The sequence below is a fragment of the Paroedura picta genome, chromosome 5 (assembly GCF_049243985.1).
Source record: "Paroedura picta isolate Pp20150507F chromosome 5, Ppicta_v3.0, whole genome shotgun sequence".
NCBI classification, from domain to species: domain Eukaryota; kingdom Metazoa; phylum Chordata; class Lepidosauria; order Squamata; family Gekkonidae; genus Paroedura; species Paroedura picta.
Genome location: NC_135373.1, coordinates 95885498 through 95900255, shown reverse-complemented (window position 1 = coordinate 95900255; position 14758 = coordinate 95885498). Strand labels below are relative to the sequence as shown.

The following is a 14758-nucleotide window of genomic DNA, read 5'->3' as shown; positions in this document are numbered from 1 at the left end:
ATAAAACAATCTATCTATAAGCAGCCCTCAGTTTAGGAGGAGACCATAAAAACAGTTCTGAAAGGTGGAAGCTTTCAGTTTAAAGCCTAAGAAGAGCCAAAAAAAATTTGGTCTGGCATCTAAAGGACACCACGAAACCCTAAATGAGAAGGCATAAGTCCTGTTTCTGGTTGCCACCCACCTCACCTACATAGGCAAGGGGCCAAAGAACAGGACTTGGGAAGAGGGTCTCAAGCAATCGCTAACAGGACAAGAGACTGCAGTGCTCTCTCTCCACCTCCCTCCTTCCTCGGAAACCAACTTCTGTCTCTCTTCACTAGAATGTGCAGTGGAGTAGGAGGAGAGAACAGAAGCATGTGATACTTGCCCTTGGTTCTTAACCATGATTGAACATTCAAATGTCTGGTGTACCATTCATTTGTCTATGATTTCTTTAGATATTCTTATATGTTACTATGACTAGAATGCTTGCTAGAAACACTGGCAAGCAATTCTAAGTATTAACCAACATGGATGATATTTTGAATGCAGTTACATGGTTTGGCATCTGATACAGAGCGGGGCTAGAAAACATAACATTTGTATCTTTATGCAATGCAAACAGTCATTCAAAAACCATACCAGGGTGCAGCCATCCCTATTCTTTAAACTAACACTTGCCTTTAGTATGCTGAGAATGGTCAGTCTTCATCAGGCCATGGTGGGGGTTGGATAATTTTAGCAAGCCTAATATTGGAGGCAATAATAATTTGACAGCCTCTCTCAACCATCATTTCAAGCCACCATGCCAGGTTACAATAAGCTAACTTGTCACCCTTTCCATTTTAAGAGCAGCCTGGGGAGTGTGACTTATTACAAAGTATCAAAGTCCCTGTCCTCCAAACGTAATTCCCACAATGTTTACGCCACCACGCTTGGGAACACCATAGGCGGTGGCCAGCTGTTGCACTCTCTCATCGCAGCTGCCAGTAGTCATTCCGTCATGGGGGAGGGCTTATTTTTATTGCCATGTTGTATTACTGTATTTTTGTATTAGTGTTAATTTGAATTGGGTTTTAATGGGAATTTTTATGTACGTGGGTTTTTATCATGTAACGGCTTGCTGGGAATGGCGGGAAACATGTCTAAAAATAAAAAATAAATGTTTATGTTCTAAAATTTCTGACCACTTTGAAACAGATAATTCTGGGTTTGAGTGCAGGGGGAAATATATGTCCCATGGCATATTCTCAACCTCCCATCCCAATTAATTATGTTTTCTCTCCCCCCTCTCCCATACAAAAGGGGGGAGGTGTCAAATTTGTTCTGGAGGACTACACGTTTGCTGATGTGCTCTTTATATACATGCAATGTCAGTTTCTTCAGTTTACGTTTATAAAGTCTGGTGCTTCAACATGAGAACTACTGAATAGGAAACTAAGATTAAGCACCTACCCATCCTTTTCAAAAATTCTTATGAACACATTCATGCTTCTTTGAACTCTATGGAGATACAAGTCTAGGAGTTGAGTGACAGGAACTGTTCAAAGGAAAGAAGCCCTGGATCCTGATCAAAAGCTCCAGTGATGGGATAACAACACAGTCTAAACATCACTGTATGCTTAGTGATAATTATTAAACTATTATGTAGGGCAGCAGACCACTGCACTTTGTGATCAGAGATTTGAATCTGGAGTCCATTTCCATAAAGTCAGATAAGCTGAACACAGCAAGCACAAGCTTCGCTGTGTTTTTCTAGCAAGGTGAGAGCCAAAAGAGCTCTTTTGTATTTTACCATTTATTCAGAAAACAAGACAAAATAAACATATTAAAACAACATCCTTGCAGGCGTGGTCAATATCACTCAATGGGATAGTGACAGGAAAGCCATATCCTGAGCTCCATTCCATTCACAGCGAGCAAGCAATATGTCTCTGAAATAGGACAGTGGATACTGGGACAAATTTGGAAATTAGCGATACACTGGAACAAGCAAAAAGCACCTAAGCACCGTTTACTGAGGGGGGGGGGTCAAAGAACAAAGAACCTTAACACCTAATGTATCACAATATTTCATGAAGTACAAAAGGTTTTGCAAAGCGACAAAACTTCTGGCCTCAGAAATGTACATATTTTGATGAATTTGTTCTGTTTGTGTAATTTAGTGACAAATAGTCAGATCTTTGTTTTATTAATTAGCAAAAATTGTTATGGCAGGAGACCAAAGAAAGAAAAAGTACAAACTGAATATAGATCTATGGCATCTCTGTTGACTTAAAAATCCAAGAGAGGAGTTAATTTATCCTTAATTTCAAAATTTCTATTTGTCTCCACTACTTGTGAAAGCAAGTATTTAAAAAGCCAAACTGGATCAAATACTTTTAACTGTAATCATTCATATTGTATTATTAAACAGTTGATGATTTTTTAAAAAAGTGAACCATACTAAAGTCTTATAATACAGATTTAAACATTACTGTATTGTAATTTTCTAATCTAGATTGCCTATGGTACTTGTCAATTTAATGTGTATTGGGATAGCTCAACTCAAGGCATCTTGGCGCTTTTGTTGAAGGCATGTTCTGCTACATAACTAATACCACTACAGAACAATATATAACAAACCCAATATATAACAAGCCCAAATGGCCCTTTAAGGTTAAGAATCTACAAGACCATGGCCTACATTTATATCCCACTTTTCCTTCAATGATTGGAATTCAAGAAAGTATAGGGGGGGGCCCAAGAGGTCTCACACCTGGACCCTTACCTGCTTAGCTTCAAAAAAGTCAACGTGTCTTCCCAACTGTTCCCTGGTGGCAATCAAGTGTGTAGACGTATATCTACAAGCTTTCTCAATGTCTTTTGAAGAAGTCCAACTCAGCATGTAGATAATGGCCATAAGGATACACGCCAGGTTCACTGTAAGGTAGCATACTGTAAGGATTGCATAATTTCTTCAACACATATAGCTATTGAAGACTACCAGAGAGCAGAAGACACGAGAGCTGTCGCTGTTCTTAATGAGTCCTAAACCCTCATTAAAACCTACATATACAATTCTGAAATCAAAACTTTTATGGAGGATGCTCTGACCTACCTACTCCAGAGCCCAGCACAAATGAGGCCACCCTGTCCCCTTCCCTTCATTTGTGCCATTAAAATTTTAGTGTTAGTACATGCAAAGTGAAGATGGCTTTGCAGGCCCTCCTTAGCAATCTGGGTTCTAACGGGCTACTTGCCTAGTTGCCAACCCATCCAATTACTATTCAAGACAGTATATTCACTCTTTCTGAGTTGCAATGACTCAACTTAGTGAAAAACATCAGGAGAATGAGAATATCCATGAAATAGGAGAACCTGGAAATCCATAAAGGCCAATATTTACACACCAAGTGTCTCCCACAACTCAGCCTTTCAAATATGAACTGGCAAACTTCAAGACTGTCGTTGATTTTAATAGGATAGCAGCTATTTATCACCTTGACTATATATAGTTACCTTGGCTGTAAGTATACATGGTATTTTGAAAAATAAACTAGGTAAACTGTTTGCAGCTGTCACTGAACATAACAGCAGTCCTGCTGGAGCAGACCTCTGGTTCATCTAACTAAGCATCCTGTTTCACCCAGAGGTCAACCAGTTACCCCAAAGAACTAACAAACAGGGCAAAGAAACCAAGAACTTCCTCTGATGTTGCCTACTAACCACTGGTATCCAGAGGTTTATTGCTTCTGGATGTCATCACTGATGGACCTATCCTCCTATCCAAATATTTTTTAAAGCCACATATGCAATGGCCATCACTACATCTGCGGGTAGTGAATTAGTAGTTTAACTACTCCCTGAGAAACAATATTCCCTTTTTGCCTGTCATTTCTAGGTTTGGCTCAGAAGAAACTAGGTTAAAGTCTCTGCCGAGGTGTGACACTGCTGACACATCACTCTCTCATTACGTTGTTTTGTAACAAAACCAATACATCATAAAAACAAAAACTTAGCAGTAAAATAGCTTAGCAGTAATCAATTTAAAGCAGTGTTTAAGGCTTTAAGCAGTCAAATTCAGAGTTTTAAAAAGACTTCTCCAAATGAGCCACAAGCCCTTCTAAAAACTTCAGATTTCTACTCTCACTGCAGAAGGTGTGTAGATTTTTCCAATGTTCTCTGGAAGGCTGTTACATTGCAGCAAAGTGGGTATATAACAAACTTATATAGTTATTATTTATATCTTTCACAGGTGCTAAAAAAGGCACAAGAAAGCACTGCTGTGTATATGGCCTTATTGTAGCCTCAGATTGTGAAGGGCTTTGAAATTTAGCACCGGAATCCTATACTGGCCTTGTAAACTTATGGGCAGTCAATGTACTGTTTTAAAGAAAGGCATAAAGGGATCCCAGCATTCAATGCCTTATAACATTTTGTTCCAAATGCAGCTAGGGGCTAGCTTCAAGGGCTGATCAACGCAAAGCACTTTACAGTGGAGTTTGAGGTTTCTGTTACATGAATCAGTGCGCCCATATCAGCAGTCTCCAAGAAAAGGGAAGCTTATGGGTCATATATAGTTGCTAAAAACTGCTCTTGGTTTCTCAAAAAATAGATATAGGTCCAAGGTCTTAAGGTCTCCTCACTACCAAGAAGAAAAAATTGAGCTTTATCAAACGATGGAAACAAGCCCCTCTGCGATGCAAGTGCCTTACCGATTAGTATCGCTGCCATCTTGTTAAAATGCAGTTTCACTTAGGTTGGATATTGAAAGAGGGGAAGGGATAAAAAGAAGGCATTTCAGAATCATGATGTTAAGGTTTTTAATTTTTACAGAATTCTTATAAATGGCTTCTTAGGAAAAATGGGGGGGGGGGGGGAGAAACGACAAAGCAGAGGCCAAACATCTCAATTTGAGATGACAAACGCCAGTAGCTAATGAAATGTCTCTTCAACACAAGGTATAACAGGTCTCTTAAAAGAGCAAGAGAAGAATGAGGTAGCCTTTTATATTAAGGAACCAGGACCTTTCATATGCATACAAGAACTCACCGCAGGTGTTGTTCAAAATCAGGGAAGATTATTGAAGACTGGTCCGTGAAATACCCGTGAAATATAAGAACATTTAACATTCAGTGGATATGCAAGGGACCTCCACTTGAATATAGAAATTGGTTTACCACCCTGGTGACTGAAAAATGTAATAAAAACATATTTTATGTATATCTGTGTTTTTCTAAAACAATTATGTATATTTAATAATGACCTCTGAGGAAGAGCTGTATAGGTCGAAATCGTTAGGCCTTTGGATGTTAGGACATAACTAACCTACATATATGTGATTTGTGTCACTCCCTGCTGTTTTTATTTCTTGAGCTCTATAAATAAAATTCAAATGAAATACATTTTTATCATACAAAATAGCAGTTTTATCAACCTTCTCAGATTCTCAACTCTATTTCAGGTTGGGTTTTTCTTCCCCTTTTTTGGTTTCTGAACAAAAGGCTGCTCTCAAAAAGTTACTCATGAAATCACATCAGATTTTAAACAGGTAACAAGAAGAGTTCTATAGGTTGTGGGCATGAAGTTGTTTAGTATCTGTAGAGAATGAATTACACGGGCTACAAAGTGGATGGGAAAATGGAAGAGCTACAATGACAGGAGCCTCACCGATTCATTTTGTAAGACTCTGACATCTAAGCCAATGGAAGCCGACTTAGCACAGCACAATAAGTACTCAACACTCTACTTCTCAGACCTACCTAAAAAGGAGAAAGGCTGACTGGCTGAGAGTGAAGTACAAAATTTAAGAACTGGGCACCAGGAAGCCTCTTGACATATAAAGTACCTTTGTACTTAACCTTTGAGGGGGTCATAGTCTCTATTCTCAGCGATTTTAAGAGGAGACTGAAGGATGTCAAATTCCTCCCAACGTGTGCAATATAACAGAACATCAACAACCATAGTTGTTAGAGAGGGCTACAATATTTCTTCCAGAATGCCAAGAGAGATGATGTAGTGCAAAAAAAACAAAAAACCCTGAAGATACCCAAACTGCTTGAAAACCATCAGGCACAATGATTTCAGCATTCTAATATTATGAATACAACAAGGGATAGCAATTAAGCAGAACCAGCATTCAACTCCTGAATGAACCTTTTATTCTGCAATTAGATTAGATATTCATATAACATTCCAAGGGTATGTTTCTCTTTTTAACTTTTAACCTGCAGAGTGGTTTACAGACAAAAGTTTTCCAGTATCAATCTCAATGCCAATCCTGTCAAGACCTAACTCAAAATCTTCAGGAAGCTATAATTTTACGTTGTATCTTTTTTAGACTTCAAACATCCTTAAAGCAACTTCATTTTATAAACACAATATAATGATTGCTTTTCCTGCTAAGTTTTCCCTCAAGTATTAGGAATATATAGCAGACTGGAAATCAAAATAAATAAATGAATGAATAGTTGGAGGGATCAAATCCAAGCCTGAAACGGTATGTAATCAGATTCTCTCAACTCTAATATTCCCCAATGGAAAACAGTAGCCCAATACATTCTGCATGCACTATTCTCAAAAGTATGTTACATCCATGGAAAGATTTTAACATTTTCACCAATTTATACTTCAGAGCAGCAAGGTGTTAAATATGTTTTGGCAACTAATGCACTTTCTTTCTTCAAGAGTTGTTCTGAAATCCTTGTTTAAAAGCATCTCTGAAACTGAAGAGCTAATCATTAAACCCGAATCTAGGTTACTGCAGATGGTGGCGTGTCAGCCACCTCCCCACAAGGGTTCTCACTCAAAGGCCAGCCTCAAGACTCTACCAGGATGCTTCCATGGTACCGCCCTTCCCTAAGAGAATGCAGAATCACTTTCCACACACATATTTGCCTTTCTGGGTCTTGCCCAAATATAGTCTCAGATTCTCTCATTCACAGCCAAGAACGCAAGCGCTAAACTAAATTTTACTCATAAACTGAATAAAAGCACTGGGGCAAATCACAGCTTCATTGCACGCCCCAGCTTATAGCATCAGAATCACGGCCAGCTACAAAATGTCTGACAGTGTCATTTACTATATTTATAGGAACTGAAAAAACTAAGATTAGAGCATTCAGACAAAACAGAGACAGAAGAATGTGCAGTTCACAGCAAAGGGTTTCAAGCGTTTCCACATATGATATAAGATTCCAATTAATACCCCTAAATACCTGAAAAAATAGTGCTCACTGAAGGCAAACTACCTAAAGTTTGCTCTAGACACAAACACAAAATAGATAAAATGATCATTACACCAATTTTTGAATATCATTACAAAGTACTATTATCTAGCAATTTCCATACAATGTAAAATAGTGTAATACTGACGTTTGAGATGCAATGGCACAGGAGGGAGGATTAAATCATTTTTTTCTGATTGCATGATAAAAGAAATAGTTCAACTGCCACTGCTATCATATAGGACCAGGGGTTTTTCATCAATCATCTGTTCATTGCTACTGAATATGAGAATGCATTGAAGATCCTATAGTTTAATATGTGATGGAAAGGGGAAATGATGAGTTAGCTTCTTCCCACTCTGTTCATTCTAGAATTCATGTACTGCAAGACATGGGTCCTTTTTTGTTTATTTAAGTGTTAAAATGTAACCCACTCTTGAGGGTGAAAAAATGGTTTAACTATCAGAGCCAGAGTGGTGCTAAGGCTGATGATGACGCATATTACAAACCACTTTGAAATTAAAGTTATTGGACATGGGATACTCCACCTGCCTTATAAAGCTCAATATTACAAGGCTAAAAGTCAAGCTAATGCATAAATATTCTCCAACATGATAGTTACATCATCATTTAACCACCAAGCATTCTAACACCGAGCTACTCCTCTTTGGTACTTAGGCTCAAAGAAGTTGAAGCCATGACCGAAGTTCACTGTTCACCTGAGTGCACCTACCTGCTATAGGGATCCCTCCTAGACCTGTGCTGTGTTGTGGTGGGAGATTCAAGTCCAAGAAATTACTATTTGAAGGGGGATTTGCCGTGTGGTTCAAATGCATGATGTTATTGCGTGGGAAGGCCATCCATGGATAGCGAGCTGCTTGGCCTGGAAAACTGAAGGAGTTGTAAACTGCTCGATGCTGTTGAAACTGCGGGAACCTCTGTGGCAAGACTGAAAATGTGCTACTGAGAGAGTTGGCATTTGTGGGCGCAGCAGGATGCAGAAATCCAGAGCCTGACCCTTTGGCGGTTGTAGTGTGTGGGGAAGGGTTCTGGAGAGACGTGGGCGAGAGGGAGGGTTGGTCTTGGACCGACAGTTCCTTCTCGATCAGGTCTGCTAAGGCTTTGCGGGTGATATCAAAGGGATCAAACCCCAAGTCATCTTCTTGCTGTTTGGAAGAACCAAACCCAAACGCCGCTTGCCAGTCTGTAGAGGAAGATACTGGGATGGTTTCTATGAAGCAAAAGAGAGAGATTTGAATGCAGCAGATTAATGATGTTTTTGTATAAAATAATGTTGCCTTTGTCAAAATACTAATTTCTTAGCATACCACAAAAGGAGTCAAATCCAAAGTCACATTAATGTGGCAAGGATGTTGAGTGCTTTTTCAACAGCTTCTCCGTTCCCCATCTATCTACTATGCCACAAGAACATAGTATAAGAAGCAACTGCGCGTGCACGTTTGCGTCGCTGGCGTGCCGGGCCTGCCTCTTCACCGAGCTTCTTGCTGTGGGGGGGAGGCAGGCGCGGCTGCCGGCGGCCTGGTACCGTGGCCTTCGTGGACCGGTACCGGGCCGCAGACCGGGGGTTGATGACCCCTGACTTAGAGCACAGATTTGCATTTCTCTGACACAGTTTAAAAAATCAGCTTCACCTATGACAGTAAGACAACTCATAAAAAGCACCTGTGCAGTGGAGTTATCAGGGCCTTTAACAGTCAGCCGTGACAACAAATCACAAATGCTTCCATCAAGTTGTAGACAAAAGGAGAGTCTGAAGAAAGTTTATCTTGTCTCAAAATACAAGACCAAGTAAAAAGACTAGTTTCGAAATACCTGATGTGAAGAGGCTCTGTGGTTCTGGTGCCATGGGCCAGTCAGTAGAAGTCTGTGGAGAGCTGGGAAATGGGGGGAGTCCACTTGGAATTGGGTTGGGATGTCGGAAGTTGTCTGAGAAGAGTGACTGTGATTCTGATATAGCTCCTTCGAAGGGAGACCGTGCACTGTGATTGGATGAACTGATGGGGATAGCTGGATTGGATTTTGATAAACCAGGAGGTGGGGAAGGCGTGTCACTATTTGTTATCTATGAGGAAGACAGCAAGACAAAATAAGGCATGTTTTTATTTAGATTATGCTTCAATAGCATAACTTAAAGATTAGTGTTAGGGTCATTCTATCAATATCATACAAAGCAAATTCTTATAACACAAACAACTTGGTTATTATTAAAAGTTTTTGTTTGTACTACAGTTGGCATAAAGTTTGCACTCAGGAACCAAATTACAAATCACTAGTTGTCAAGTCCTACCTGTTGTGAGTTATCACAATTTCCTATACTGAGAGAATCTGAAGGTTTGTCGATAGGGCTAAAGAAAAAGAAAAACAATTAGCACACGAAAGAGAAAATGCAAAAGCAATTCGTCTGACAACCTGCAACTTGACATTAAAATTAATTTATAGATATTAAAAGAACGTTCATCTATCATTGACAATTCACCTGTTTATCCCATATATACCCTATTCCCCATTTTACTCACAGTTCTATTCTACAGTGCAACAAGATAAGGTCTGAAATGTGCAAATAGGTTTCTATCTGCCCTCCATTCCAGCAATTACAACTGCCTGTACAATAGACACCATACTACTGACAATTAAAATAGAGACTGATGGTGCTCTCATGAGATGACTACACTCAGGCTGCCTACACTGAGCATGGGAAAAGAGCAGCAGGATAAGAAGAAGGGAGCAATCAAATGTGCCAACGTTCATCACTGCTGGCCTGCCAGATAATGTCAGGACAGCAGAGGAACAAAAAGAGCCAGGGAAGGACAAGACAAGAGCTGGAATGAGACCGTGAGGCAGCAAAATCAGAGAATGAACTGAAGTGGGAATGATGATAAAAGGAGAAAGGCAAGATCAGGGGCAGTTAAAAGCTAAGTGCATAAAAAGGGTCAGGCCAGGCATGCATGCTGTAATGTGTGATTGTAGCTGGGGTTCAAGCATGAATGTATGCCCGCATCTCTACCTGTAATTCTAAACATGTCAGAATTTGAGACACAAAGAAATCAAGATGGCAAACAGTGAACTAGCTAGCCTGAATGTTCAACTGAAGGATAGGAATTTAAGGAATAGCCCTACTGGATCAGTCCAGAGGCCCACATAATCCAATAATCTGATTCACACAGCAGCTAACCATTTACCCTGGAGGGCCAACAAACAGGGTACAAAGGTGAAGGCATGATGTTGCCTCCTAGCACTGGCTCAGATATTTGCTGCCTCCAAATAAGGAGGTTTCCCTTTGGCTAGTAGCCATTGATGTACATGTCTTCCATAAATCTAACTGTTTTAAAGCTATCCATACTTATGGCCTTTACTACATCCATCGGTAGTCAATTTCCTTACTCACTGAGTAAAGTAGTACTTCTTTTTGTCTGTCCTGAATCTATTTACCTTCTGACTTCACTGGTTTCTCCAACTGCTAGTATTATGTGAGAGGAAGAAAACATTCTCTATTTTCTTCTCTATACGCATAATTTTATAAATTTCTATCATGTCCTTCCTCATTGTCTTTTCTGAGCTAAAAGGCTCCAGACTCTTAATCAATTTGGTTGGCCTCTTCTGTGCTTTTTCCAGCCTTGCAGTGCTGCCTAAGATATGGCAACCAGAACTGAACATACTATTCCAAATGAGGTCACACCATTCATCTTTGAATTCCTGATATAGTTACCTTCTCATTGACAAGCCAAGTAAGCAGGTGATGAAATAAATTACTGTACATTGCCTGGTGAAGGAAATATGCAATACTGTCATACTACTTTGTGAATGAATATAAATCAGAAGCTCTCAGAGCTGAACAAATACATCTAATATCTAATATATAACCAGGAAACCCACCAGCTTGGCCACTGACAGGTCCAGAGTCCTCATTGGTGCAATCATTTACTAATAAATGAAGAAACCCAAGAGAATTTGGCTTTCAGGACCTATTATGATCCTGCTGTAGTCAATAAAGGTAGAAGCATTGCCTGTATTTTAAACATGCACATCTAACAAGGGGAGACATATGGCAGCTAAAGACACATTAATTGCTAACCAAACAAGGAAAGCCATAAGATTGCAACTCCCATTAAGAAACCAAATAAAATCTAATTGGGGTTAGTAATGTTTTAGCAAACTTGGGAAAATATCCCAAATGCTTTAACAAAACAGGTTCCTGAAATACAACTGTGGTGAGATGTTGGAGATAAAAATGAATTTGCCATCTTACCACAATTGCACATCAGATAAAGACTCACTACATAGATCACTTTAAACTACAGTAAAGTGAAACAAGCTGTTAGAGCATTCAATTTTAGCTATTTTTCATTTGCACTTCACCAAAACATTTCAGAATAACATCTTAATATATCAGTGCAGTTTTTTTTGCTTTGTAGACAGCAGAAAAACAGCTGAGCTATTGCTCTAATTGTGCTACTACTTCATGCCATAGCTCTCTTGAACCAGCTTGGTGTCGTGGTTAGGAGTCCGGACTTCTAATCTGGCAAGCCATGTTTGATTCTGCACTCCCCCACGTGCAGCCAGCTGGGTGACCTTGGGCTCGCCTTGGGTTCTGACCGAGCAGTGATATCAGGGCTCTCTCAGCCTCACCCACCTCACAGGGTATCTGTTGTGGGGAGAGGAAAGGGAAGGTGACTGTAAGCTGATTTGAGACTCCTTCGGGTAGAGAAAAGCGGCATATAAGAACCAACTCTTCTTTTTCTTCTTCTTGAACTAGTCCAAATGTAGCAGGTCACAATAGCAAGACCTATAGGAAGATACCAGATTCAGAGTCCTTTGCAGTAACTAAATAAAAAGTCTTGTTCTTTCTTCTTTTAAATAACGCCTGTCAATAGCACAGAAATATTAAAACCAATAAAATAAAACTTAAAATTACATTAATTTAAGTCCAACAGCAGCCCTAATAGCCCACACAAGCCTGATCTTAGAATATGGAAGCTAAGTAGAGTTGATCACAATCATTACTTGGATGGCAGACCACAAGGAAGACTGCAGCTCCTATGCTACAGGCATATGCAGGCAATGGCAAAACTTGGTGGGGGGATCACTCAGTCATGAAATTGGGGAGACTGTGGATAGGCAGGTAGTTGTGAGTTCCTGCATTATGCAGGAGGTTGGACTAAATGAACCTGGAGGTCCCTTCCAACTCTATGATTCTCTGCTAAATGCTTGAATTGTAAACCTCAAGAGGTTGTTCTGAGTCTGCTGTGACTTGACGGCATACAATTTCTACTACTTAAGTTAAATAAAAACTAGAGAAAGCTGTATTATATAACAAGCCTCCTCACCATAATATTTATATTCAAGTTAGTCAACAGCAATTTCTCATTATCTAACAGGAACTTATTTCCAAATGGTTGTCCAGTTGTGAAGACAGATACTTGGGACCCTTTTACTTAATCCTCAAAATTTTCCTTGCAACAACCAGACATGCATTCTGTATCACTCCAAAGTGTTCAGGAAAATAAAGCAAGGAGGAGCTTGGGTCTTTCAACAACAGTATTCTTGCATCAGCAAAGTTAAAAAGAACAATCTCCCAAATCTTATTTCACTGGATGTTCCAACATAATTTTCATTACCGTGTATTTAAAAAATGCCCTAATACATGGTCTCTCAGATGTCATTAAATTAAAACCTTTTATTATCAGACAGCATATGTACCTTTAGAAAGAATATACAATATCAAAAAGTTACTTTACTATACCATAAACAGATTGCTGCAGTATTAAAATTTGAATTTTAATAATAGCAGCATTGTTTAAAGCCTATATAATAGGACTAAGTATAGTAGCTTAGTTTCTGTTCCAGAAACATAGCTCTATTTAGAGTTTATTGGATACAACCTGTAGTCTCTAATAAAACTCCATAGTTGGGAAAAAGAAATTAAGACCACAGCATACATACAAGTATTAGAAGCCCCATATAGAAAGAAGATAAATGACTGGGAATACTATATTATGCCATTTCAATGTGCAAATACCATTTTCTTTGAGAAATGTATACAGCAATATTAAGTCATGCTGAGTATTTCTTCTACAGATCAACTTCATTAAATCCTGTCAATTGAAACTTTTTAAAAAACCAAACAGAGTAATACTGCTTTAATGGTGGCTTTTCATTTTACTAAAATTCTTATAATTCAGAAAAAGGAGAACATCACAAAAAATCAACAAGTATTCAAGAATGTGAAGGCCTGAAACTGCTGCAGCTTGAACAAATTAAAGTCTGTCTCTAATAAGTTAGAAGTTGACCTAACATACATTTAGAGGGTATGAGATGCAGTGTATACCACATCAGTCAATTTCACAATTAAAACTACCCACAAAGGTTGAGGTACAAAACATCGCATGTGAGCAAACATTTCCAATTTTGAAAAGGGGGTTACTTATTTCTCTTTCCATATGTAACCATGTTAAATCCTACCTGATGCATTCACAGAATTCCAGGAGCAGTTTGAGGGATTGCAAAGGGCTAAATTCCATTATTTATTAAAATATTTAAATACAGTCTCTCTCTTTGGCTCAAGACTGGTTACCATTCCAAATTAAAACTGTCCATAATTAAGCCCAATTCAACACCTCCCTAATGCCTTCCCCACTCATATCACACTAAAAGACCCAACACCTTCCAAGGATGGTGATCCTCTCACATGTCCAGAGAGCCTGAAAGATCTGACTCTGATAGATGCCAAATAGACAACCATAAGTGGGAGGACAACTAGAAGGTAGCAATTAGAAGATCTTAGCTAGAAAGGGGATCAGACTGTCCTTCAGATATGTGTTTTTTTTACTTTAAAGGTATTACCAGTACCTTGAATTGAACCAAACAAAACCCCAACATAGTTGTTTTTAAATGCATGAGCCTATTGGCTGGCCTCTGACAAAAGCTGGGCATCTGCATTTTGAACTAAGTGCAGTTTTTGGGTTGTCTTCAAGAGTAATCATTTCTAAATAGTATTATAGTAGAGCAATTGCAAATTTAGAAGAATGTGGATGAGTGTATGTGCTTAAGAAAGGGGAAAGCCACTGGACTAGATGTTGTTAACAGAAATCCCCTTCTGACATCATGCTAGCATGCTTCTTAAACAGGAACATTGCGTCTAGGAACACTTTCTCAAGCACTCAACCTGTTCAGCAAATGTCATCTCTACTCCATGAAAACAAGTGGATATTGTATCTCAACCCCCCCCCCCAAAATAAAATAAAATAAACAGCCTTCCCAACCAGCCTTACAATAGGATAAGGGTCCAAAAGCGTCAGCTGAATTATGACCAGGGCACATAATTTGCTTTGAAAGCATTGATCATTTTCCAGTAGCTGAAATATAGCACACAATAACCACCTTCAAGCTATTTAGCTAAATGAAATATCACTATAGTGTTTCAAGAATGCCAAAGTGCTATACAATAGAAATCCTAAAGCAGATTACTCGCTTCTGAACAGGACTTCAGGAAAGGTAGTGCACAGTATATTTTGTCAGTAAAATGACCAGTTTCTTTCAAATGAGTTATGCTT

At 39.0% G+C, this 14758-nt stretch overlaps 1 protein-coding gene across 8 annotated transcripts in view; it reads right to left on the bottom strand.

Annotated features, from left to right (window-relative positions):
- Positions 1-14758, bottom strand: part of CNOT4 (CCR4-NOT transcription complex subunit 4) — a 57999-nt gene that overhangs the window by 12856 nt on the left and 30385 nt on the right. For all 8 annotated transcript variants that reach the window (XM_077339202.1, XM_077339204.1, XM_077339203.1 and 5 more), the window contains 3 exons: positions 9496-9553; positions 9021-9270; positions 7921-8418 (listed from right to left, as the gene is read on the bottom strand). In XM_077339202.1, coding sequence (XP_077195317.1) covers positions 7921-8418; positions 9021-9270; positions 9496-9553 — 806 coding nt within the window. The remainder of the gene's footprint in view (positions 1-7920; positions 8419-9020; positions 9271-9495; positions 9554-14758) is intronic.